Source organism: Paroedura picta, chromosome 17, assembly GCF_049243985.1.
Source record: "Paroedura picta isolate Pp20150507F chromosome 17, Ppicta_v3.0, whole genome shotgun sequence".
NCBI lineage: Eukaryota > Metazoa > Chordata > Lepidosauria > Squamata > Gekkonidae > Paroedura > Paroedura picta.
In genome coordinates, this window is record NC_135385.1 from 383,311 (window position 1) to 410,096 (window position 26,786).

At 48.3% G+C, this 26,786-nt stretch overlaps 2 protein-coding genes across 7 annotated transcripts in view; one reads left to right on the plus strand and one right to left on the minus strand.

Annotated features, from left to right (window-relative positions):
• Positions 1 to 3,436, minus strand: part of LOC143827083 (acyl-coenzyme A synthetase ACSM5, mitochondrial-like) — a 35,901-nt gene extending 32,465 nt beyond the window's left edge. For 4 of the 6 annotated variants that reach the window (XM_077316310.1, XM_077316308.1, XM_077316304.1 and 1 more), the window contains exon 1: positions 3,270 to 3,436. The gene's annotated coding sequence lies outside the window, so the exon portion shown is untranslated. Of the gene's footprint in view, positions 1 to 2,625; positions 2,770 to 3,269 lie in introns of all 6 variants that reach the window. The other 2 variants (XM_077316305.1, XM_077316302.1) reach the window with 1 other exon arrangement.
• On the plus strand, positions 172 to 25,476 carry LOC143827085 (protein disulfide-isomerase-like protein of the testis). The gene is made up of 11 exons (XM_077316312.1): positions 172 to 469; positions 8,348 to 8,554; positions 9,532 to 9,665; positions 10,882 to 11,019; positions 11,848 to 11,958; positions 14,130 to 14,255; positions 15,653 to 15,850; positions 16,491 to 16,611; positions 18,881 to 19,062; positions 24,532 to 24,609; positions 25,344 to 25,476. Exons 1-11 carry the CDS (start codon positions 271 to 273, stop codon positions 25,413 to 25,415), a joined length of 1,566 nt encoding a protein of 521 aa, XP_077172427.1. The 5' UTR covers positions 172 to 270; the 3' UTR covers positions 25,416 to 25,476.
• The last annotated feature ends 1,310 nt before the right edge of the window (positions 25,477 to 26,786 follow it).

Sequence of the window (26,786 nt, forward strand, 5' to 3'; positions counted from 1 at the left end):
CTTTTTTAAAAGCCCGTTCTCACTGTTTATCAAGCTAAGCTAGGGCCTCGCATGGCTGCCGGCTTTCCCTTTTGGTTCCTTTCCAAAGAGTCAGCCAGCTTTCCAAGGAGACCGGAGGTCACCTTTGTTTGTAGCAAGCCCTGCTCTCGCTATTGTGGTGTGGGAATGCTGCCACGTGTCCCCATGATAAGCCCAGGGACGTATTAGCCAGGGCCAGGCATTCCCAGGACCCTTTCTAGTCCCCTCTGGGTGCCTACGAAGCAGTGGACGATGGGGATGAGGATACCGTGGCTCCCCGTTCTCCTCAGTTTCGGAGCCTACGCAGCAGCCAATGGCGTTGAGCCAACGGGGGGGCAGCCTGAGGAAACGGCTCTCCCCAAAATCGAAGAGGAGGACAATGTTTTCATCCTGAAGAAAAGCAATTTCGATAGGGCTCTGGCGGAAAACCGGTACCTGCTGGTGGAGTTCTGTAAGTATTGATCATTTACGTCTGTCGAGGCTTTGTGGATTTGACGTTTGACTTGGAATCAATGGAACTTAAACGCATTCGCGGCTTGCTAAAATCTACAGGTGTCTTTTGTTTTCTTGAAAGGCATTTCAGATATCTCAGGTGTCTTATGTGGACAGAGCCCCTGCGCTGGAGACAATGTGCAATCCATGTGCCGGTCAGCATGCGTTGGTTTTGCTGCAGGGGAGGGTTACCGGTAGGATCTGCGTCCAGAACAACATCCGTGCAGTGCTGTGATGTGTGCATTATCAGTGTGAGAAGACGTGCATCATGCTTGACAGTGTTTTGGGTATTTTAAGGAGGAGGCCTAGTTTCTCAAAAGAGAAAGTGAGCTCACTGCTTAATTTTTTTTTGAAGGCCCTTACTCAGTTTCAGACGCAAAACCATTTGGTTGGTTCCGTATCCAGAATGTGCCATCTGACTGGACATTGGTGTCCTATTCTGTCTCGAGGCATTGTACAACAGCCCTGTGAGGTAGGTCAGGCTGGAAAAGTAACCTGCAGCCTCCCAGGCCCTAGTCAGGGAGAATAATACCAGCTTACCTTACAGGGCTGTTGTGAGGATGGTCACCTTATAATTGATCTGAAACACGTGGTAGACGGGAAATGCAGTAAATACACACATACACACACTAAATATCGTTTTAAATGCTTTTCAACTTGAGCAAAGCTTTTCGCTGAATCTGACAGCCGTGTTACACACAGACATATATTGTTTGAAATTCTGAACATGGAAGTATCGGGGAGCTAGTCAGAAGTGACTCACTGAACAAACAAAGATAAGGTAGCTAAATGCAGTAATGTTTGTGTTTGAGGCAGCAGGTGAAAAGAGGGCAAGTGTGTGGGCTGTGCTAGCTCCTGAATTCTTTGAAAGTGGTGTATTTTGGCTGTGTGCTGTGTTCTTCCCCCTCAAGTCATGTGGCCTTGTAAAACATTATGGGAATAACAATATGTACTCTAGCTAGCAGGGGTAGTCAACCTGCAATCCTCCAGATGTCCATGGACTACAATTCCCATGAGCCCCTGCCAGCGTTTGCTGGCAGGGGCTCATGGGGATTGTAGTCCATGGACATCTGGAGGACCATAGGTTGACTACCCCTGCAGTAAGGGGCAAACGTAGATGGCAAGGAATGAAGAGGTACTAGTTTGACCTTGCATATGACCAGTTGTGATGATAAATGTTTCCTACAAAGAAGGGGGCAGGTCTTCTTCGCTGTGGGAGGCTGTTTTGGTTTCTAAAGAGCATTTGCCACAACTCAAGGGTGCCTGGAAGCAGATTCCTCCGGTGTGACTAATCACGACTGTTCTGCTGAGATTAATTGGGGCAAAAAAGCCACCTCCGCAGGTGAAATCTCCCTTAACCATCTCCGCGGGCCGGTTTCTCAAAGGGGACTTTCCTAATATTTTATCTCCAGTGCTCTTTCCTGCAAATTATCCCTGGATGGATTCAGCAAAAAACAACAACAAACAAACGGCGTGAGAATCAGATTCTCGCATATGATATATATGTGAAATATCTCACACAGCATCCTTGGTTCGCATGGTGATTCAAGCGCCACGCTCCCTCCTGCACCTCTGGGTTCCTCGTGCCCTGCCCGAAAGATGGGTGTGTGGGTGCAACACAAGAGTGTGTGTGTGTTTGTGTGTGTACAGGGAGACTAAGATCCAAGGTAGTCAAGGCACCCAGTAGAGAAGAAGGGGGATAAAAATCAAGAAATGTCAGAAATGCCTGCGGCAGCACCCTGCTTCTTTCCATTGCTACCTGGTGCACAGGTCCCCCCCCTGGCCATCAGCAGTGGTGGTGGGAGGGGGGTAGGGTTGCAAGGGCCAGGTTTAGAAACTCCCGGAGATTTGAGCCTTAGGAGGACAGGAAGCTCAGCAGGGGACAATACTAGAGAGTCCACCCTGCAAAACATTGATTTTCTCCAAAGGAACCCTAATCTGGACATGAGTACCTTGCAAGGCTGCAGGAGGAGGGCTATTTCTCAGAACCTGCACGTTAAGCGTTTTCTGCCCAGATCTCGCATTCGGAACCCTGAGCCTACCCAGACGCCCGGCTTTTGCGTGTCCCAGGCTGCCCCACCGGAAGACCACTGGAGAACTGAAGATTTCTCTCACCTACTGTGAATCTTCCTTCTCGGTGGTTTGAAGAGGGCGCAGTCTGATTTTCCCCACCTTGGGGGTTCAGGGATACCAGCTAGTTCTGCACAGGTCAACCGTAGTCAGAGGATGTGGGTCACATCCAGAGCATGAGGAGGTCAGCTAGAGAGAGGGTGAGATGAGTTTTGGGTCTTACTATGGAGAGCAAGGGTTTTTTGCTGAGTCTCCTAACATAGAGGTAGTCAACCTGTGGTCCTCCAGATGTCCATGGGCTACAATTCCCATGAGCCCCTGCCAGCGAACGCTGGCAGGGGCTCGTGGGAATTGTAGCCCATGGACATCTGGAGGATCACAGGTTGACGCGAGGTTGGTGTCTTTCCTGTGACGGACTGCTCTACTACAAACTGAGGAATCCTGGGAGAAGCCCCTCCCCAACAAGGTTGCAAGAAAGCTCTTGACCCTGCCACGTAGAGGAGGGGCTTATCCCAGGTGTAAGACTGCCCCGCCTTTGGGCCACCGGTAAATTCTCAGAGTTGGAAGAGACCTCCAGGGTCATCTAACAGGTGAACTACAGCTTGAATATCCCTGGCCAGTAGGAATCCAATGGATACTTCAAAAGCTCCAAACACAAAGATTTCACCACCTCGTTGAATCGTACTTACCTGTCTTCTGGGTCTTCGGGGGAAGTGGAGAAAGGCGTGGTTGACTCTTTTTCTTCCCGTAGCTTCCCAAAGAATCTTGGTTGTGTTCCGCAGGCCCTTTCAGCACCTGCTTTATCACACAAAGCCTGTTCCCTGGCATTTCTGGAAAGGGGCAGGGCAGCTGTGTGAAACCCAGGGCAAAGTCTCTTAGGACATGGAGGAATAACCTGGAACCAGACACCTTTTTGCCCTTCCCATCTGGCCTCCTTTGCCAGGAGTCACCTGCTGGAAAAGGGGGGAAATGGGGCACCAGGGTGGCCACGGACTCTGAACCTTGTGCTCTCCTCGCTTGGCATCCCAACATTTTAGCTTCAGCAGCAGGTTTTTAAACAGTGTTCCCAAACTGAGAGCCAGTTTGGTGTAGTGGTTAGGAGTGCGGACTTCTAATCTGGCACACCAGGTTCGATTCTGCCCTCCCCCACATGCAGCCAGCTGGGTGGCCTTGGGCTCGCCACGGCACTGATAAAGCTGTTCTGACCGAGCAGTGATATCAGGGCTCTCTCAGCCTCACCCACCCCACAGGGTGTCTGTTGTGGGGAGAGGAAAGGGAAGGCGACTGTAAGCCGCTTTGAGACTCCTTCGGTTAGGGAAAAGCGGCCTATAAGAACCAACTCTTCTTCTTCTTCTTCTTCTTCTTCTTCTTCTTCTTCTTCTTCTTCTTCTTCTTCATGGTTCACAATACAAACAAAACAGCCTCCTTAGAAAGTCAGGAGAGCCCTGCTGGATCAGTCTGGATGGAAGTCCATCTAGGCCAGTGTCCTGTTCCACGCAGTTGCTCTTGCTCTTTCAGGGCTGAAATTTGATTTGTTTTTTTCTATATTAGGAATTTGAACATCTATGGGTTTCGTATATTAAGCCTGTTTAAAAACATCTAGTTCAATGCAGGCTTAAATGGCTTTTGGTTTTGTTTTATCTGCAACCGCTCTGCAGAAGCGGTATAAATAAAAGGCTAAGGGGGGTAGGGGTGGGCCCTGTCCGCGATGGGCAAGGGGGCACATTGGCCCCTTTGCCTACGGACTGACAAGTGCAGGGGCCAATCGCCAGGCGCCTTGCCCGCAGACTCACTGATGCATCGCCAACCTTTCCATGCCCCTCTCCCTCCCCCTCCCCTTCCCCCTCCCCCATCTCACCCCCACCCCCACCCTCCTGTGGACCCGGGGAGCATGCTGCTCGCGTTGCTGACGCAGCGGCTGTGCTTCCCGGGCCTCCCGCACCTGTCCGCCTCCCCCACGAACCCCGTGCACGCCCTTCACCGCCGCTCCCCCCCAAACACCCACCTAGCCACCCATCTCTACCCCTACCTATTTCCCCGCAGCCCCCCCCCCCATGCAACTTGCCCCTCCCTCACTATCCCTTCAATGATGTCTGGGTATTGAGGGCAACTGACAGAACCTTATAAAACCAGGCCAAGATCTGGTTCGTTTCAGTAACAAAACCCCATCAAAAACCTGAGCCGGTTCAAAGAAAGGTTTGGTCTTTGGTCCACAGCACAGTAAGGAATCTTGGATTTTTTCTTCTTCTTTTTCAAGGAGAACATATTGTTAAAGCCGATCTCTTTTGAACAAGGGAGAGTAGTCAATCCCATTTTCTCTTATTCTTATCTGTAGATTAAACAGTAACGAAAGCTAATCAATTGGAGAACTTTCCAGTGATAGCACTGAGCAAAGCCAAGCAGGCATGACCCTGGCAAGAGGTTTTTTCCTCCGAATACCGCAACATTAAATGGCCTTGATGTAATAAAATTCTTGGGCCCATTCCGCACAAGGACCAATGTTGCCAATTGGTTCCTGAAAGCGGCAACGCTATTTTTAAAAGTGCAATTCTGCGTTATGCATACCTGCCTTTGTAGTGGAATCCAGTAGCGCAGGGGTAGTCAAACTGGGGCCCTCCAGATGTCCATGGACTACAATTCCCAGGAGCCCCTGCCAGTATTTGCTGGCAGGGGCTCCTGGGAATGGTAGTCCATGGACATCTGGAGGGCCGCAGTTTGACTACCCCTGCAGTTTCCCACAGGTTTCCGGTCTTGCCAAAAATCGCTAGAAAGGAAGTGATTTTTTCTGTGCTTTGTCCCGCCCCTGGCCGTCAATCAAACGAACAGCTAATGGGCGGCCGTTATCATGCTCCCGAAAAGCCCCTTTCCCTTTAGGCACAGGTTTTTTTAAGAAAAGAAAAACACATGTTGCAATGAATATGCCTTGATTCCTTGATTCCTCCTAACGTAGAGAGGGTGAATCCACTTTTCTGGATTCCCCTTTAAGCGCTACAACGAATCGCTTTTTGCGGATCGGTTTCAGGAGTGTGGCAGATTGTGTGCGACGTTGTGCATAACTGCAAATTAGTAGCGTTCACAATTTGGAAGCCTTTTGCAACATTGAAGTCGTGCGGAATGGCCCTTGATTTAGGGCACAATCACAAGAAACCTTCCATATACCAGGGATGCCAACTGTTTTCTTATGGCTGTCAGTTCAGGCTCCTCGTTCATCTCTCCCTCACCGCAAGATGGAAGAACCTTATTCAAAGAGATGGTCTTCTGAACGGCCACAAGAATCCAAAACATGCCCCACTAGTTCACAATCGGGCCCAGTTTCAAGTTCTGGACTTTGAGAGCCATGCACTACTTTAAGAACAAGACCGGGACGCCAACCCTCCAGGTGGGACTTGAAGCTCCCTTGGCATTCCAGCTCAATTCCAGGTGACAGAGATTAGTTCCCCCGGAGAACATGGTTGCTCTGAAGCAGGGGTAGTCAAACTGCGGCCCTCCAGATGTCCATGGACTACAATTCCCAGGAGCCCCTGCCAGCATCCGCTGGCAGGGGCTCCTGGGAATTGTAGTCCATGGACATCTGGAGGGCCGCAGTTTGACTACCCCTGCTCTGAAGCCTGGTCTCCATTGCATTAAACTCCACTGAGGCCCCTCCCTGTTCCAAATCCTGCCAACTCCCAGCTCTACCCCCAAAATCTCAAAATATTTTGCAACCCAGAGCTTGCAGCTCTCTGAGGACTGCTTGCTTGCTTGCTTGCATGAACCTGCCTGTTGTCTGAGATTAGCTACAGAGGTTTGTTGACGGATGGGAAGGTGTGCCAAGCCGGGCTTTGGAGCTGGGCCCTCAGATTTAGGAATCTCTCCCCCACATTAGGCCTACTGGAGGTGTGGTCTGGGGCTGCAGAGGGCTGCAGTCCAATTTCCCCGTTCAGTCATGCAGCCCATAATCCCGGGCCCACCTCAGAGGGTTGTCGTGAGGATAAACTGGGAAAGAAAAGCTCTTCTGTGGGGAAATGTGATAGATAAACATGGCGCTGATCTATTTTTATGCGGTTGATTTCCTTACAGACTTCATCACTGGTTTCACTGATTTTTAAAATTATTATTATTTGGAGCCCTTACTGGCATCTGCTGAACTAATCATGCTGCTAATTCCTGTTCCATTTTGTGGGGTTTTTTAATTGTGTCATTGCAGTCTTTTGTGTGTGTGTGTGTGTTATATAATACTGCGCAAAAATTTCACAGGGAACTAAATTTTTGTGAATTTGTTATAGTTTTGTGAATTTTTTATAGTTGTCATAAGTTTAAAGATTTTATAGGAATTACCGTTTAATTATGATTTTATGATTCTGAGTTTTAAAAGCATTTAACATTTTACTTAGCCTTTATCGTTCTGGTCTACATCAGTGGTCCCCAACCTTTTTATCACCAGGGACCAGTCAATGCTTGACAATCTTACTGAGGCCCGGGGGGGGGGGTAGTTTTTTGCCGAGAGACGTTGCCGCCGCCTGAGCCCCTGCTCCACTTGCTTTCCTGCTGGCGCCCCTGACTTCCCACCGCCCACTGGGGGGGCTGCCAGCAGCATCTGTGCAGGGCCACCCTGAGGGGAGCCCCAGCCATGGCGGCCGCTGGAGAGCACCAAAGGTGAGCCGGCAGCCGAGTGGCAGGGCAGCCCCCGAGGCAGCAGCTGGGGAGGAGTCGGAGTCTGGACCGGTACTGACTGATCCATGGACCGGTACCGGTACCCTGACCAGGGGTTGGGGACCATTGGTCTAAATGATTGCACTGAGCAGGGGCTTGGACCATATGACCCTGGAAGTCCCCTCGAACTCTACGATTCTATGGTTCTATGACTGTAAAGAAAGTATTTTTATATACATTTATATACATCTTTAACAGTATTTCGCTACCTTATATATTTGGGAAACAGCCTCCTGGGAGGAGACTGTCCGGGGCCCTGTCCGTCCAGGTCCACCCTGATTGGCCCTCCCCCTCCAGCTCCCGCCCTCCCTCCTTGCCTGCTAGAAACCTTGTGGATGCAGCCTCCATTGTCGCCCATGAGGAGAGAGGCAGCAACAGGGCTTGGAGGCCTGCAGATATGCTCCTGCTGGGAGGGAGCCGGGGGTGGTGGGAGGAGTTTGCAGCCTCCCTGTGGGCGCAAAGCCCAGTTGCTGCTGGCAGGGGGGGGCTTTCTACTCCCTTTAGCCCAGCAAGCACACTTACCAGAGCTCCCGTGTCAGCACTGCTGGTGGGGAGGGGGTCCACTCCTTTTAGCCCACTTTGCGGGGCAAAGGGAGCCGTGGCCACCCTCTCGCACCCTCCTGGCTGCCGCCCCTTTTAAAAACGGGCTTTGATACTAGTTATATATATTTGCAAGCTGCCTGACATGTCGCAGGTACCAGAAAGGCAGTTTAGAGATACCCAGAGTAAATAAACGTCCTCTCTTCTATGCACACCTTGAGAAGACACTGGGAAAGAACATTTGTGATATGAGAATAGGTTTACCATCAGGGCACTGTTGATTTTTCAGGGCAACATTTTACCCGTGCACATAAACAGCCCGGAATAAAGGGCTCTCGTGAAATTATGAAGTTGGGAGCTGCTGTAAAGTGTGTGTGCTCCCAGTTTCCACTTTTAGATGTTCTCCGTAGCCGTTGAGACAGAATTTCAAAGCAGAATGAAGAAGAAAGCTGGGCAGAACTCTGGAACAAGCACCGTAGGGTGGTGGGAGGGACCTCCACTGACCTCCCTGTTTTTTTGTCTTGCGTCTTTGCAGACGTTGCTTTATCCGGGCCGTCTCAGACCTTGGCTGCTGAGTTTGCCAAAGCTGCTGAAGAACTCAGAAGGGCTGCTGTGGACGTCCGGCTTGGCAAAGTCGATGTGACAGACCAGAAGGCTTTTCAGAAGGAATTCGACATCCAGGACTTTCCGACTCTGAAATTCTTTGTCGGTGGCAATCGGAACAATCCCATTGACTGCAAAGGTCAGCAGCCGGTTTTGTGACCTTGCTGGTGTCCTGCTTCCCATCAGAGCTCCCTTAGCCCCGCCTACCACACAGGGTGTCTGTTGTGGGGAGAGGACGAGAAGGCCATTGGAAGCCGCTTTGACCATTTCACGCCAGGCTGCAGGCTGGAGTTTGAGCTGGGGCAGGTTGCCCCGCCTCTTCCTGCTCCCGGATGAGGGAGAGTTTGGCCCGGTGCACCTCGTCCACCCCAGATTTGTGCTCCTGCACGGGAGCCAGGGCAGCAAAGTTCCAAATGCGGAAACGGGCTCTGTGAATCTTTTTGGCAGTGAAGATCAGGGTATTAAAACCGACTCTTCTTTGTCTGGTTTAAGAGCCAGCAAGCTGAAGTGGTTAAAAATGGAGTACTCTAATCCAGGGGCAGTCAACCTGTGGTCCTCCAGATGTTCATGGACTACAGTTCCCATGAGTCCCTGCCAGCGTTTGCTGGCTACCCCTTTTATAACAGTTGCTGAGTCCCTCCCGTTTAGTATCATTTTAATCCAGTGTTTCTCATTAACACAGCTGGATTTCAATTTCTTCAGATAATTAGCTAACGGGCGGCGAAATACTTCAAACTTAGGACACAGCAGAAGTAGGTGGTACAACGTGTCAGGGACATGACATCCATGTAAACCGTCTCTCCTGCATTACATACTATTCCAATGTGGTTTAAATCCATTATCAGACAACCAAGCACGGTTTCTTTTACTTTGTGCACCACCAGACACCCTTTCTGCTCCAAAATCTCAAGGCAGACTGGTTCAGAACGACCCGGCATCTGAATAATTCAGCCATGCACAGCCCCCGAAAACATGCACATCTGGCTAGTTTCACCCCTAGTTCTTTGGCAGATGGACGGCGGCTGTCCTATTCGTGATCCAAAGGTTTTAAAATGTGGTATATCGTCTATATATTTCCATGCCCACAGAAACCAATCGATTCTTCCCTCTTTGCAGGAGTCAGGGAGGCCTCTGCCTTCGTCACATGGGTACGAAGACAAATTGGATCTTGCGTCATGCATCTCAACAGCACGGACCAGGCAAAAGCCTTCATCGACCCTGAAGGATTAACTGTGATTGGTTTTTTGAAGGTAAACCTTCCATGGGACGAAGCCTTGGATGAAGTGGAATTAAAGGGATTCGTTGCTGCATCAAAACGGGACGGGGTGGATGGAGTGGGGGAGTCATGAACCTCACAGTATGGTGTTCAAGACTCTTCTAAAATTCTCCTCATCCATGTTTATCCTTGGAATTTGGGCGTTCCAAATTACCCAGGCCTTTTGCTGAGGTTATAGATATCACCGTTCATTTTCAGCCTTTATTGACCTAGACATGCTTAGCTGTGAATTTCCGTGTGTTCTTGTCTGGCTGTTTTTATTTATACAGCCGTACAGATTCTGCTTTTCAGGCAGATGCAGCTCCCAATTAAAATCCACTCCATTTTGTAATTAAAGCCAGTTGCTGAGATACACAGCTTGGAGTTCTTACTGGTTTTACATTACAGAGTTTGTTATTAAGCTATATTCCAAAAAAAGAAAAAGAATTGGTTTATATACCTTGCTTATCTCTACCTGAAGGAATCTCAAAGGGGCTTACAGTCACCTTCCCTTTCTCTCCCCACAACAGACACCCTGTGAGGGGGGGGGAGCCTGAGAGAGCCCTGACATAACAGCTCTAAGAGACCAAATCAGGGCCACCCATCTGACTACATGTGGAGGAATGGGGAATCAAGCCCAAAGTTCCAGCGAGTCAGCTTGATGTAGTGGTTAGGAGTGTGGACTTCTAATCTGGCATGCCGGGTTCGATTCTGCACTCCCCCACATGCAACCAGCTGGGTGACCTTGGGCTCGCCACGGCACTGAGAAAACTGTTCTGACCGGGCAATGATATCAGGGCTCTCTCAGCCTCACCCACCCCACAGGGTGTCTGTGGTGGGGAGAGGAAAGGGAAGGAGACTGTAAGCCGCTTTGAGCCTCCTTCGGGTAGAGAAAAGCAGCATAGAAGAACCAACCCTTCTTCTTCTTCTTCTTCTTCTTCTTCTTCTTCTTCTTCTTCTTCTTCTTCTTCTTCTTCTTCTTCTTCTTCTTCTTCTTCTTCTTCTTCTAGATTCCTTCCAACTGCTCCAAGGCTTCAGAATCCCTCTGGGATTACATGTTGGGAAGCTCTGGGGTTACCTGGGGCTGGAAAACACTACCCTGCACCCAACAGGCTCTCCCATGGTTCTCCCTTTCCCTCCCACCTCTAGAGTTGCCATTTCCTGCCCTGGCCTTGTGTGGGGCTGACTTACCACCCCTCTTTTCTCATCAGCACCCTCAAGGAGGCCTGGAAGCGGCCTTGTGCAATTCTGCCAGGAGCACCCCAGAACTCCCTTTCGGGATGACAACCAGTGACGAAGTCTTTGCCCACTTTGGCATCAGGGAGGACATGATTGTGATCTTCCAAAAGGTACTGACCGCATCGGCAGCCGGAGCTTTCCAGAGAGCTCACAGCTCTTCTCTGTGTGGTTCTCTCCTTTCCGTGACCAAAATGTGGCTCTCCAGATGTCCATGGACTGCAATTATCATGAGCCTCTGCCATGGACATCTGGAGAGTTCCGGTTTGGCCACTCCTGCCATAGGCTAAGCATTGTTGACCACCCCAGTGGGCCTTCATGGCCAAGTGGGGATGGGACCTGGGTCTCTCCTATCAAACCTCCTAACCATGTTGCATGTTGGGGAGAAGAGGAAATGTAGCCCCCCTCCCCAGTGCATGGCTGTTCACATAATACCGCACTGCCCACGTTGGCATTGTGTGATTAGAATTGGGATGTGAGTGTCCTGCATAGTGCAGGGGGTTAGATTAGGGTAGTCAACCTGTGGTCCTCCGGATGTTCATGGACTGCAATTCCCAGGAGCCCCTGCCAGCGTTTGCTGGCAGGGGCTCATGGGAATTGTAGTCCATGAACATCTGGAGGACCACAGGTTGACTACCCCTGGACTAGATGACCCAAGAGGTCCCTTCCAACTCTATGATTCTATGATTCTAGAAGGCCACCAGCATGGTCTGAGCCACGGAAATATTCTAGGCTCTTTTTGTGGACAAAGCTGGCCTCAGAGTTGAATCCCTGGGAAGTTCAGCCAGCCTGGATTTTGTGGACGGAGGCTTGGACGGTAGGGTGGGTGGGCTGGACCAGTGACCTGGCTTTGCATGTTACTTTCTCAAAAGAGCCATTACAGCCAATGGATCTTCCCCCCCCCCCAATTTTGTTCATGTCTCACGTCTCTTGTGCTGCAGGGAAAGCCTGTTTATAACGAGGCGGCCGAAGAAGGCAAGCTGAAGGGTGTGGAGTTGACACGGCTGATTAAAACATTCACCATGGATTTAGTCACAGAATATAATCTAGAGGTACGTGTCATCAAGGGGCAAGAACTCCAACCTTCTGGGAACTCACCTGGGTGCTCTAAATCAGGGGTAGTCAAGCTGTGGTCCTCCAGATGTTCATGGACTACAATTCCCACGAGCCCCTGCCAGCATTTGCTGGCAAGGGCTCATGGGAAGTGTAGTCCATGAACATCTGGAGGACCACACCTTGACTACCCCTGCTCTAAAGTAGCATAATTTTAAGTTCTATTTTATGATCTGTTTTAGAGTGCATTGTGTCAAGCGACCATATTCTTTTGGTCTTTGATGCATTAACTTCATACAACTTGGTCTGAACGACTCTAATAAAGTTTGAACTGAACACCTGGGTGAACCAAATCCCAGATATCCCTCTGTTTCCTCAGGGGCGAGGGAGGAGCATGCAAAACTTTCCAGTTGTTGCTTTTGTTCCAAACCCTTCTTGCAAGCCCATCAGAGGAGGCTAACATCGCCTGGGGTCAGCCGGTGCCACAAGGACCGTGAGCGGCAGAGTTGGGGCCTCTATTATAATAACAACAACAACAACATTGGGAATTGTACTGTAGATTGCATCGGGGTATTAATGTGGTTGTTATTCTAATGCGAACCGCCACGAGCCAGCTGGGCTGGGACTGGCCGTCTATAAATTTAATCATAAATAAATATGGCACAATACGATGAGATAACATTTATTGGTATATCGCCAAAGGCCATCACAAAGCACAATTAAAACAATATGGTACAAATACGAGTAAAACAGTATTTCTTCAATATTGCGTCCATAAAATTGCACGCATGGGCTACTGAGTTACAATAAGAATAAAAAAGGGTTTATCAAGGTGGAGACTTCTGTAAAAAAAGTGAAATATACATATAATAGAATATAATAGATAGATAGATAGATAGATAGATAGATAGATAGATAGATAGATAGATAGATAGATAGATAGATGGATGGATGGATGGATGGATGGATGGATGGATGGATGGATGGATGGATGGATGGATGGATGGATGGATGGATGGATGGATGGATGGATGGATGGATGGATGGATGGATGGATGGATGGATGGATCTGTATTTTGAGATAGATAGATCTGTATTTTGAGATAGATAGATGATAGATAGATAGATAGATAGATAGATAGATAGATAGATAGATAGATAGATAGATAGATAGATAGATAGATAGATAGATAGATAGATAGATAGATCTGTATTTTGAGATAGATAGATAGATTAGATAGATCTGTATTTTGAGATAGATAGATAGATAGATAGATAGATAGATAGATAGATAGATAGATAGATGGATGGATGGATGGATGGATGGATGGATGGATGGATGGATGGATGGATGGATGGATGGATGGATGGATGGATGGATGGATGGATGGATAGATCTGTATTTTGAGATAGATAGATAGATAGATAGATAGATAGATAGATAGATAGATAGATAGATAGATAGATAATTATCTCTAGTTCTGTATATTTGCTTTCTGAAATATAGGGGTCAACATCTGATAACAGGGGACTTTGTCAAAATCAGAAATGGGGTATGAGTTTGGTAATCACTTGGCAAGGAATTTGCCCCTGGTTTGGAGTACAGGGGACAAGCCAAAACATAGTGCTTAAATAAATAAGGGAATCCCTGCCTTGTAGGACCTGCAGGCACTTTTGGAAGTCTGAGAAAGGTAGGAACTCACAAGTTGAGCTGAACAATAAAAATAATGTAAAACTTGTTAAATATTTATTATGGTGCACAATTAAAAACAGAATAAAAACTTCTTAAAAACAATACCGAACTAACAGCCCATAGAACCAAGGACCAAATGCGTTTTGACCCTTCCGGGTCTTCCTCAGTCTGAGAAAGGGTCACGATCCCTTGTCCACGTGACTCCTGGTGCCATCTGAAACAGAGTTGCACCCTCTGCAGGCCACTGTCTCCAATGGACTTTGGAGAGTGCCTTTCTGATTAGGATGGCCCTGTCAAGATCATGGATGTTCTTTAGACTGGAGGGAGGGAGAGTGTTTTATCCAGAGGAAAAGAGGGAGGGTCTTTTAAACTTGCTAGGAAAACCCTGCAAGGGATCTACTGCCCTGTCAAGGAAAACTGAGCCTCATTCCTTTTCCCAACCATCCACGGACGCTCTTTTGACTTTCCCTCCCCCAGACATCTGTGAAGATTTTTGATGTTCCTGTGGAAAACCACATCCTCCTATTCATCCCCAAGAGTTCAAGTGTATTCCGCAAGTCTTATGAAGAGTTCAAGTCTGTTGCCCAGGAATTCCGAGGGAAGGTTGGTATGGTGTTCACAGTGAATTTGGATTGCCTGCTCTGTAGCATGGACAGTGGGGGAATTTGGCTGTTATTGGCAGCGAACATGATCGCTTACTGAAACAGAATTCATGAGCTTGACTCCGAGTCAATTATAAGTCCAGGTTGTCTCAAAAGCTGGGCTGTTTTTCTGTTTTCTGCCTCCCTGCCTATGCCCCTCAAAGAGCTCTATGCTCCACCACCACCAACAACCGGCGAATGGTCCCTGGCCCTAAAGAAGCCCGTCTGGTCTCGACCAGGGCCAGAGCCTTCTCTGTCCTGGCCTCCACCTGGTGGAACGAGCTCCCGGAGGAGATCAGGGCCCTGACGGAGCTTAAACAGTTCCGCAGGGGCTGCAAAAGGGAGCTCTTCCGCCAGGCATTTGGTTGAGACCAGGTGACCAGCAACATCTGCAGTGCGCTGGACCTGTTTGCACTGTTACAAATATCAATTAATAGTATTAATGTTATGGTTATTTATATGTCATGGATTGTTTCTTCTACTGTTTATACGTTTTTATGTAAACTGCCCTGAGCCTCCAGGGAGGGCCGGATATAAACATGACAGACAGACAGACAGACAGACAGACAGACAGACAGACAGACAGACAGACAGACAGACAGACAGACAGACAGACAGATAGATAGATAGATAGATAGATAGATAGATAGATAGATAGATAGATAGATAGATAGATAGATAATTCTCTCCGGTTCTGTAGTAGTAGTATTCTTTATTACGGTCTGTATATTTGCTTTCTGAACAATTTTTCCCTAAGGAAATCTGGACCTGCTGATTTCATTTTTCAGAATTACTTTACAATATTTTTTCAGGCTTTATAAAAGGAATTTTTAGACATTCTTTTTTGTAGATTGCTCTAGGAATACTACAGCTGATGTGGTGGGGTACAAATATCCAGATGCAGATGGGGAAGGAGGCGTGTCCCCCCCCCCCCTTGCTGGATCTTTCTAGATGTATTCTGCACTGTGTTCTCCTCCACCTTAATTCTGATCCTGCCAGGAGAATTTAAAAATCTGATTCCAGATTTGCCCCTCTTCTTTTGTGGCCAGTGTTCCCGTACACACAAGTCAAACTCTGCAAAAAAAAGGTTAAGCGCATCCAGGCTGGACTCGTCCAGTGGTCCATTGAGTCCTATGGCCTGTTTCACACAGTGCCTTGTCAGATGCCCCTGGAACACCTGCACAAAGGGCAAAGCGTCCCCTGTCATTGAACCGTTGTGCTGTCATTCACTGTTGTTCATTTTTGTACTCCATTCCCCTCTCCCCCCCCGTCCAAAATGTAGCAGAGCTGAGTTTGCTCAGGTGTTTCTGTGATGCAGGAATATTATATCGAGCCTCTCTTGTGTTTCACATTCTCCAGATCATGTTCATCTTGGTGGACACCGATGAGAGCAGGAATGGCCGTGTGATCGAATACTTCCAGGTCATTGAGATCGAGGTCCCTGCTGTCCAAATCTTGAACCTGACCAGTGATGCCAGATACAAGATGCCCTCTGAGACGGTGACTGTCAAGCATCTAAGGAGCTTCTGCCAGAGCTACCTGGAAGGGACAGCTAAGGTAGGCTCCTCAGACAGGACATGAATTGCACTCGCTCTACGTCAGCTTAGATCTGTGGCTAATGTACCCAGGGTAGGTTCCTGAATTGACAGTACCCAAGGGCCCCTGTCTTGAGTCTCCTCCTCATGCCTCCCTTTCTGCCTCCCACCTGTGCATTCTTCTCCCACTCACAGGCCCTCCCACCTTCCTTGCCCAATCGCCCATGCCACCTGAACAGCATTTCCCTGACAGCGGTGGCCAGAGCTTGCAGCTGAGAGTGCTGCTGCCATGGCAACCGAAGAGCTGCCAGTGCACCTCCCAGAAGGGGACAGGGGTGTGTGTGAAGGGGGGGGAGTGGTGAGGGGGGTGAACTGGGAGGGGGAGTTGGGGGGAAGAAATTGAGAAATAGAGGGATCAAGGGAGAAGGAAGGAAGGCAGCCAGGGAGGTAGGTGGACTTGGAGGGGTGTGGGTGAATGCCTTCCCCAGTGACGTTGAGCAGCTGGAAGCCAGGAGGCAGAACACTCCAGGGAAACAGATGGGGAAAGGTGTGAAGCTTATGGTCAAGCAAACCACACCGAATATTTCTTTGCTAAGGGTGCTCCTCAAATGCAGCATGCGGCAGGAAGCTCTTGATTTTCTCCTCTGCCTCCCTCTCCTTAGAGACATCTATCCAGCGAGGAGATCCAGGAAGGCTGGGACCAGAAGCCAGTTAAAGTCCTTGTCGGGAAGAACTTCGACCGGGTCGTCTTTAACGAGAAGAACCACGTTTTTGTCATGTTCTGTGAGTAGCCTGTGCCCCTCGACACAATTTGTGGCCCAAGATCACCTTAAGTTGGAAGTAGCAGAAGAAGAAGCAAAGTTGGTTCTTATATGCCGCTTTTCCCTACCCAAAGGAGGCTCAAAGCAGCTTCCAGTCGCCTTCCCTTTCCTCTCCCCACAAGAGACACCTTGTGGGGTGAGGCTGAGAGAGCACTAATATCACTGCCCAGTCAGAACAGTTTTATCAGTGCTGTGGCGAGCCCAAGGTCACCCAGCTGGCTGCATGTGGGGGGAGCGCAGAATCGAACCCGGCATGCCAGATTACAAGTCCGCACTCCCAACCACTACACCAAACTGGCTCACCAAACTGGCATCCCATATGTCCCTTGGGTTCCTTACTGTGCAATCCGAAACATGTGCAGCCCCACTGAATCGATCAGGGTTCACATAATGTCAGCACACAAACACAACTGTGAACTCAGCAATGTGCTGTTCGTACACGTCCTCTTACATGGTGGAAGAGTGTACCAGAGCCAATGAAGACCCCCCTCCCCCTTTCTGGGGTTTTATACAATTTGCACAACTGAATTGTTCAGGAGAGCATGCTTGTAGAAGGAGGGACATGGCTGCATAATGGCTTTATTAGGTATATATAAAAGAAAAGAACAAGTGTCCAGTAAGGTTTTCCCCTGCCACAAATTTTGTTAGTCTTAAGGTACTCCAGAATTCTTTCTCTTTTCTACTGCTACAGACAAACGCAGCTCCCCATCTTGATCGATATCTCATTAGGGATAAATTCTTCCCTACCCTGATTGTTGAGTTGTCTTTGAATAGGTTTTCTTCCTTCCTTCCTTCTTCTTTTTCCCTGTTTTACACTCCCAGACCAACTGCATTATTTTGTTTTCCTCGGAAGCGGATCTGTCAGCTTCAAACGTTTATCTGTTCTGAGTCAAGCGTTATCACGCCTTGTAATCCGCTTCCGGATTGGCTGAAATCCACCTTAAGCCCGGAGATAAATTAAAGTCATAAATAAACAAACGCAGAAACTAAAACTGAGAGACAGCTATGACTGTAGACCTGCCAAGGACTTAACTTGAGGTCCAAGGCAGGATCTAGACCTCAGCAATTACATCAGCCGATGTACAACTGGATCCCAACTGACCTAGATGCAGTGTAAAGTTCTGCATCAGGGTCAGAAAAATGAAAAACATGCCTACTGGATGGGGGATACGCTTCTAGGTAACACTGTGTGTGAACGAGACCTTGGGGTACTTGTGGATTGTAAACTAAACATGAGCAGGCAGTGTGATGCAGCGGTAAAAAAGGCAAATGCCATTTTGGGCTGCCTCAACAGGGGCATCACATCAAAATCACAAGATGTCATAGTCCCCTCGTATACGGCACTGGTCAGACCACACCTGGAGTACTGTGTGCAGTTCTGGAGGCCTTACTTCAAGAAGGACATCGATAAAATTGAAATGGTACAGAGGAGAGCGACGAAGATGATCTGGGGCCAAGGGACCGAGCCCTATGAAGATAGGTTGAGGGACTTGGGAATGTTCAGCCTGGAGAAAAGGAGGTTGAGAGGGGACATGATAGCCCTCTTTAAGTATTTGAAAGGTTGTCACTTGGAGGAGGGCAGGATGCTGTTTCTGCTGGCTGCAGAGGAGAGGATACGCAGTAATGGGTTTAAACTACAAGTATAACAATATAGGCTAGATATCAGGAAAAAGCTTTTCACAGTCAGAGTAGTTCAGCAGTGGAATGGGCTGCCTAAGGAGGTGGTGAGCTCCCCCTCACTGGCAGTCTTCAAGCAAAGGCTGGATGCACACTTTTCTTGGATGCTTTAGGATGCTTAGGGCTGATCCTGCGTTGAGCAGGGGGTTGGACTAGATGGCCTGTATGGCCCCTTCCAACTCTTTGATTCTATGATTCTATGATTCCACCTAGATCCCAACTGACATGCATTGGCGGGAAGATCCCTCTATTTCCGCTTGTATATAGCTGGGGTTTCAGTGGGGATTTTTTGGTTCAGTTTTGCTCTCTTGTTGTCCTAATAAAGAGCTTAAATAACTTCTAGCATCCGTGTTCTTCTGGACCCACGGATATTACAGAGACCCTCTGGCTGGGCAGCACTTCTTACCCTGCACGGCGCACACAAGAAAACACGGAGGGAACATGTATTTTAATTCTCCCCAGTTAAGGAGACCCGTGGGGAGAGGCTCGCCCCACATCCTGGTGCCCCTGCTCTTGTGCCTGCTCAGAAACCTCTCTCTGGTTTTCAATCCCAGATGCACCTTGGTCTGAGGCCTGCCAGAAAGTGCTTCCAATTTGGGACGAGCTGGGCAAAACGTACGAAAACCGGAAGAACGTCGTCATCGCCAAGATAGACTACACGGCAAACAACGTCCAGTTACTCAACGTGGAACGTTTCCCCTTCTTCAGATACTTCCCTGTTGGATCTACAACCCGGGTGAGACATTTTCTATCAGTGGGCACTGCTGCCATCTCCTGGTTTCTTCACGGCGCGGCACGTGGGATATTGAGCATCTCGGGGCATCTTTGCTAAGGCTGTGTTGAATTCTGTTCCCCTTATCACCCACTGGGGTGATAAGAACCCATAAGAACGGAGGCGTGTTGGTTAAGGGGGCTGAATTCACAGGCAGGTTCATTCTTTGAAATCCGGATAAATGCACATGGAAGCGGCAGCCTAAATCCAGGCTTCTTAGTTCTGGCTTAAGCTTCTCCAGGTGAGTGGTCAGAATTGCTTGTGCTTACCTTCCCCTCCTGACTCTGTGTGGTGACTGGGGCTTTTATTTTTTGCTGGCTTCTGTGCCATCTTGCTTCCTTTTCAAGCCAGCACTGGTATCATCCCAAAGACATGCAGAGTCCAGGGTGAAGTCTGCACGGAACTTTTATTCCAATCCCAGGTCAATTCAGTCCCTGCCATCTCCACTGAATGCGATTTCCATTTTGATTTTGTCTGATTTAAATTTTCCCTCTGCAACAAGCATGATTGATCCAGAGTGACCCTACCTTTACTCTGCAATATTTAGGAGTGGAAATAACCCTCAATATTTTCAGAATTGGATTGAGAAAGCATGAGAAACCATGTGGATCTCCGGCTGCTTTGCATTTGTTGCCGAAGCTCCGTGGTAGAGAAGCCCTGATTGGCCAAGGCTGTAAGCTTTTCTTAAAGAGGAAGCCCTCATTTTCTCTCAGCAGAAGCTCCAGAAGCTCTAACTTCTGTGGGTAGAGATTTGCCTCGTGGTTTTTTTTCTCTGCTGTCTTCCAATCCTCTCTCCCCGCCCCTTCAAGAAAAGAAAGAAAGAGGCTCCTGCTGTGCTTGGCTCCCCCTCCCCTTCTGAACTCCCCTAACCATGTGCAGAAGACTTATCTGTTTCAATGGGGGGGAGGGAAGAGGAAGACCCTAGTTCAAACTGATCTTTATCCAACAGGATCCACAACGGAATAAACAAAATAAGTGCAAAATCAGCCCAGGATACCTGCTGTTAGATGCAGCACTCTAACACTTGCCATGGCAGTATCGATGTCATGGCCTAAGAACAATGCCACCAGGCATTAGGGGGTGAGCATGCTTCCGTGTTCAGCTGTACACTCTTGATTCCACTGCCACATTTGCCAGCAGTGTGCCTTGATGCTCCTGCCAGTTGGGGCATGGCATTCAGAACTTCATCTGGCGTCACAATGGCCCATTATGCACGGAGGGGAAGGTCCGCATTCGGGGTGGAATAGCATCACCTAAAATCACCGATAACGCACAGCACCGGCTGCATCCAGCCGCAGATTCGGTGCATGCCGCCGAAAAAGCCGTGTTAGCGAAACACGGAAGAAAGCGCAGCTTCCGGGCGACCCGGGCGCAACCAGAAGCAGCTTAGGGGTTGGCGTGTGCATAATCGGTTACTCTGGGTTTTGCCGCCGTTGCGTCCCGTCCTGTGCATAAGCGGTTTGCTTCGCGTCTTCCCCCTCCGCGTTTTCCATGTGACCCGAAATCGCCGTTTCGGCGGCCGTACATAATAGGCCAATGACAGACCATAGAAATGTTTTCTCAATCTCTGCTACGTTCAAATTCACTTCTTTTTCTGATCTTGGCTAGGGAGACTGAGAACGTAGGGGCCTATCCTTTTATTGGAAGCCACCCTAATGTTGGTGGCTCATTTTCCCTCTCCTTCACTTTTATTCAGAAGGGTGGGTGGGTAAAGAGATGGAGCTGCTTCCCATGCTGTTTCGTTACACAGCAGAGGGCTTCCCTTAGAAGTTTCCCCTGAAGCAGCTGAAAACTCAAAACAAGAACAAAACACAACTTCCATTTTCTACCAATGGCCCGATGGGGGGCATGAAAATCTGAAGCCACTCCTGCTTGTTCCTACCTATGACGCTTCCAGATGCCTGGCAAAGGTTTGGTGCTTGACTTGATTACCTTTTGGGTGTGCTCTGTGGCCACCAACTGTTCTGCTTTACAAAAAAGACAGGGACACTCCCAGAACAAAGGAGATCACCAATAAAAAAAATACATTAAACAAATGGTTGTGCTCCACCATCCGGATGGGTAATCTAATTGAAGGGAGAACACCACCTCTGGAGCCAAGTAATTTGATTCGATGGTACTTTCTGATAATTAAGACATTACTCAGGTTTTTTTTGCCTTTATTTCCCTGCACATAAATTATATCCAGTGACGTTTGTCCCCATTTAATCTTATAAGGAGGGCACTAAGTTTGCAAGCCCAGGTCGTAATGAACCAAACAATAGCCCCTGTGCATTTAGATGGCATGAAATGTGCCACTTAGCCTAATTCTGTTCAATTTTTATTCTTTGGGGAAGAAATGTCTTTTGCAATTTTGTTTGATGCCCCCCTCCAAAAAAATTTCTAGACAGTCTCGTGTAGAAGACTGGCAGCTGTAATCTATGGCAGAATTCACAGAGATAGGCAGGTGCCTATGGAAATTAACTAATCCCTCTTTTCTTTAATATGTACCAAATCCAACCATTCAAATAAGGACACCTGGTACACTACGGGTGTGCGTAAAGCAAAACAAAACCTCAAATGGTAGTTTTAAGGTTTGGGATATATTGAACCTATTATTTCTCAATATTCCTGAATTCCAATACCAGTATGATAGTCAGATTTGGTAAATATTCAGGAATCCTGACTTTTTGGGCTCTACTATAGCCTATGGGGACCATTATACTCTTATCATCCCCATAGGCTATAATTTTCTGGGTCCAGTCAATTTTCCCCAATAAGCAGACTTTTGGTTGAAGAAATCTCTTTATTGGAGGGTTAAAAAAAACCAGGAACATGCTGAAACTGAAGGTATGGTACTGCCCCAGAACCCACCAACTCCAGAGCACCCTTCGGTGCCAAACCCCCAGGTGCTATAATTCACGCCACAATCCTGCCCAAGCAAAGTGATAAAGCCCAAGGCATACCAGGACCGCAGTCCCTGCCATCGAAGGTCAGGAGACAATAAAATGACACCAAGGAAGAAATTTATTGTGAGCCTCTCCAGGTTTGAAAAGTTAGAATACTAAGGTTCCTAAGACATTTCCCAGCTGCCTCTGTTCTTTGGTCAAGCACAGCTAAATAATGAAAGCAAATAAATGACACAAAATGCATGGGATAAATGCACCACAAAGACAGTGGAACAACACTGATTATGGAAACATCACAGCGAGGACATGTTTAACAGGATCTTGACAATTAAAAGACATTAAACATTTGAAAGAATGTGGTCCCTTTAAAATTTAAATGCCTTTTGCAAGCCACCATGGCCCAAATAGATTCCAAAGGCATTTAAAGGGCTCGCAGTCCCTTTAAACGCCTTCTCACAGCAATTAAAGTTGGTAGATATCTGAAGAAAGATGAACCCTAGCCAATGTCAATACACCTTTTATTCAAACAGACATAATTCTTATTCCAGAACTGACCAATGTTGGCTTCCTGAAGGCTACTATCTGTCTTCTGAGCACCTAGCCATGGTGCTCCATGCGATGGTCCCCTCTAGAATTGGTTTCTGTAACTCACTCTACATGGGCCTGACCTTGTCCCCGACGCAGAATTTGCTGCTGGCGCAGAATGCGGCTGCCATATCCAGCCTGTGCTGAGACAGCTGCATTGGTTGCCAACTGCGGCCCAAATCTGCTGTCAGTCCAGGGGCAAGGAGCCAACGGGCTCCTTTCCTCATCCCGGACTGAGCCCACCTGAACCCCCCCTTACTGCTTTATTTCTACCGCTCCGGGAACGGTTTACAGATAATGTTACTACTGTTACTGTTTCCTGTTACCATATGTGAATTGTATCTTTTCCTGTTTTCTGTAAACCGCCCTGAGCCCTCGGGGAGGGCGGCATATAAATATAATAAACAAACAAACAAATATTTGATTTAAAACATTTGCGATCTCAGGGAACTCAAGGCAGCTTCCAGCGTAAGCAGAACATTATCAAAAGAGAACATTAGCAACGTCATAAAGCCCATAAAGGTTCCAGGTTGAAAGGCAGAGACCCCTACGCCTTCACCCCGTCCTTTTTCTCCTTCTTCCCGCTCCCAGCCTGCCCAATCTGACTTGTTTGTCTTTCTTGAGCCTTCCAAGTCATGCTGTATTGTCTTGGTCGTGGGTCTCCAGAAGTTGCTCCTGGGCCTTTCGTTGCAGGGTCCTGCTTTGTTGGGGGATGAAAGGTCTTGAGGGAGGGGCCTTTTGGGGCTGGCTTGCCCCCCCAGTCCACGTCTGCCCTCCCTCCCTCCCACAGCTTTCCACAAATCAAGGCATCAAAAGTTTTACCATTTGTTGTACGAATGACAGGTGTGTCATTTTGCATATGCCTGCATGCTGATCTTGGATCGTAATAAAGCAAACTAGTAATGCCCTATTCTTCTTGGCATCTGACCCCCCTACTGAAGAACTGCAGGACTAGAAACCACAGAAACAACATAAGAGGACAGAGATATTTATTCAGTAAATGTGCAACCTGCCATCCACAGGGTGCATATTACGATATTTTACATTTTATTTAATATCTTAAACATTTTTATCTGTGTGAATGCTGAAATTTTCAGGTAATGAAGTCAGGATACAGAAATAAAGATTTCAAAAGCTAAAGTAAACGCCTTCTCCAAGCTGAGAGTTCACTCCGACAGCAATTAAAGGGACTCAAGGGCCCTTTAAACGCACTTCAACTGTAGCTATTCAGCTGTCCTGAAAATCCCAAATATTTTTGAGATTTTTCAGGTTTGGTTATTTCAGGTGGCTGAAAAATAGCAAAAACAAAAAAAAAATCTAGTTGAAGTAATACCCCCAAATTACCGACCAGTATTCCATTATCTGTTGCTTAGCCAATGTGACTCAGCAGATAATCTGACAAAAACGTCTTCCAACCGGGACAGCTAGCCGATGTTCCCACTGAACATGAGCCTCCTGATCATTTTCTGGCCTAGGCGGGTTTTTCTTGAATCTATGTCAGCACGTGTGGACCCTGATTACTTGCTATTCCTTTTCCTGCTCTAATGTTGACCTTGCCTTCTTGGTCAGGGGTCAAGTGCTTATTTCAGACATTTCTCCGCATGCTGGCACTGTGAGAGGGGCAGGAGAAGGACAGCGCTAACGGCGACGTATTTCTCCCTGCCTTAGATCAGTGGGGGAGAGAGACAGATCATTTCAGACTGTGGGGGGTGGACAGAGAAGGAGAGGGACGAGTACTTTCCTTCACCCATGACCAAACCAGATATGAAAAACCTGCAACATCACTTGGAGTCTAAGCTGAAATTATTCGCTGAGTCATCTCTGCAACACTGCTGGGATCAGTGGAAGAGATCCTTCATAAACACAGAATGGATGGATGTGGAGAAGGTCCCACCAGTGTGATTGGATCACAGCATTTTGAGGCTCTTTTTACCTCCCTGTACTCTTTTTTTTTAACCAGGTTGACCCATACAAAGGAGAACACACTCTTGACGCTTTCGTTGCATTCTTAGAAGAAAAAATTAAGGCAGGAAAAAAGGTAAGGGAAGGGAGGCACGTCAGAAGGAGATCTGTGTAAAGCGTGTACATTTCTTTGAATCAATAAATACCCTTCGACGGGCAGTTTGGGTGACAGAGTCTATACTTTTGGAGACCAGCCTGGCTGATGGCACCACATTTCTAAACCGGGCCGGTTCCAAGAGAATGGTCCCATTTCGGTTCTGTTTCTCCCTTGTAAGCCATCTTTTCCTTCACACCTGTGATGTGCACAGGGCATGAAACAGCATAACAATGGTGTGCAGGTGGCCTGTCGAAGCAGGAACGACATAAAACCCTCCAGGGATAGCCTCGAAATCAAAACGGGAAAGAAGCAGCCACAGCCCTTAGTCCCCTTAGCTTAATCCTTAGTACATTTTCAGGAGTCACACTTGCAAATCTCGTTAATCTTCACAACGGCATTGCGAGGTAGGCCATTATTGTTAATCCCCCCCAGTCAGATCCAGGCACCTTCCAAACAATTTGCTTTTTTGTCTGGAAATGTCAAAATCAAAATCCCGCGTTAACGTACAGCTGTACGAGGGAGGAGCTGCCCACAGCGGGCTCCTGCCAAAAATGCCGATCAGCTCTTTTCAAAGCAGTCTGAAAGCGGACCTCTCAAAAAAGTGCTTGAATCCATGCAGCTGTTTAACTTGCAAGGAAGTTCGTGGCAGGGAAGTGAGCATGCCTTTGCACACAACTCTTGTTTTTTATTGTCTGTCTTTTTTCTTTTCAAAGGCATCCTCGAAAACCAAGAAAAAAGACGTCGCGAAGAAAGAGGGGAAAAACACAACAAAGGAAGAACTTTAGTGGGTCGTCACCCGGCCTGCCACCACAGCCCCCGGGAAATAAAAGAACCAGTGTCACAGTAGCTCAGCTGTGCCTGATTTGGATTTTTTTGGGGGGGGGGATTATGCCCCCCAGTGGAGACCCAAAGCAGTTTACACCGCTCACCTGTCCTCCGTTTTATAGAATCAGATACTCACAACAACCCTGTGAGGTATGTTAGCTGAGATAATATGAGGTCACCCAGCGGTTCATTTGACTTGATCAACGGGCCCTGTGGGCAAATGACAAATGTCTTCCAACTGGACGGGGAGGGGGGGGGGCTGTCATTTTAACAACGGGAGTGGCATCAGTGAGTGTACCAGTCGTCCCCCCACCCCAGGAACTGTTTTCACCCAATGTAGGGTTTCCCCTGCTAAATATGTTTTAAACCTATCACAGAATGACTTCCATATGAACAATGGGGATTTGTTTCTCAGTAATCTTCTAGTTTATATTGAACTAGCTTTGAAACTAGGGGAGAAGGGGCAAGGGGAAGGGACGGAGGAAGACCGCCCCCACCCTGCCAGCTTAACTGATGGTCCGCAGAGGGCGAAGAGGTCTGAGTGGCTCCAGAGGTTCCTCGGCCGGGCAGAAGGCTGGTCCTGCAGGCTCCTCCATGCTTCGGGCGGGTGCAGGGACTGGCCCGGGGCATCGTCGACGTGGCGGGGCTGTGCCTGGGCAGGTGCAAAGCCTCCGGCCAGGCGCTCCGGCCCACCACGTCGATGACGTGGCCAAGGCTGTCCCAGGGGCCGCCTGAAGCCTCTGGGAGGCGAGACAGGCCCAGCGCAACAGGAATAAATCTGAGCCTGGAGCTTCCCCTAGCATGCCTCTTGGTTTAACGCCGTTTGGCTGGTGGGGGTGGAGATAAAACCTGCAGATAGAAAAGTTGAGGAAGACCCGAGAATCCATGTGAAAACACAGCGGTGGTGGTGGTGGTGGTTGGCCCCTACATTGATGCTCAGTGCTGCAGAGAATGACAAGTGGGCAGTTCCCGAGGAGCTCACTTGCTCCTTAGGATTGTGCCTAACCGAGTTCAGAATGCATTAAAAGGGTACGGAGAAAAAACCTTCCTGGGTACTCCAGGAGGAAATCTTTCCCTTCAACAACATCCCAAAAGGAGTCCCAAAGCAGCCTTCCCTTTCTCTCAACGCAGGATCAGCCCTAAGCATCCTAAAGCATCCAAGAAAAGTGTGTCTCCCCCTGAGTCTACAGCTGTTTTCCCCAGGGGAACTGCCCTCTGCCCTCTAGGGATACCTTTACCTTATTTACACCTATTTACAAAGATGGCCCGTAGGCGTTGGAGGCCCCGCTGCAGCCGTACCCTCGGTCCCCCCCCCTGCACCCCTGGGCTGC

What these genes read in the sequence shown, in the direction of transcription:
- LOC143827085 (XM_077316312.1), top strand. Translation starts at nt 271, where the DNA reads ATGGGGATGAGGATACCGTGGCTCCCCGTTCTCCTCAGTTTCGGAGCC. An exon ending in ACCTGGAAGGGACAGCTAAG is followed by an intron (nt 15,851 to 16,490) that starts GTAGGCTCCTCA and finishes CCCTCTCCTTAG; the next exon opens with AGACATCTATCCAGCGAGGA. An exon ending in CTGTTGGATCTACAACCCGG is followed by an intron (nt 19,063 to 24,531) that starts GTGAGACATTTT and finishes TTTTTTAACCAG; the next exon opens with GTTGACCCATACAAAGGAGA.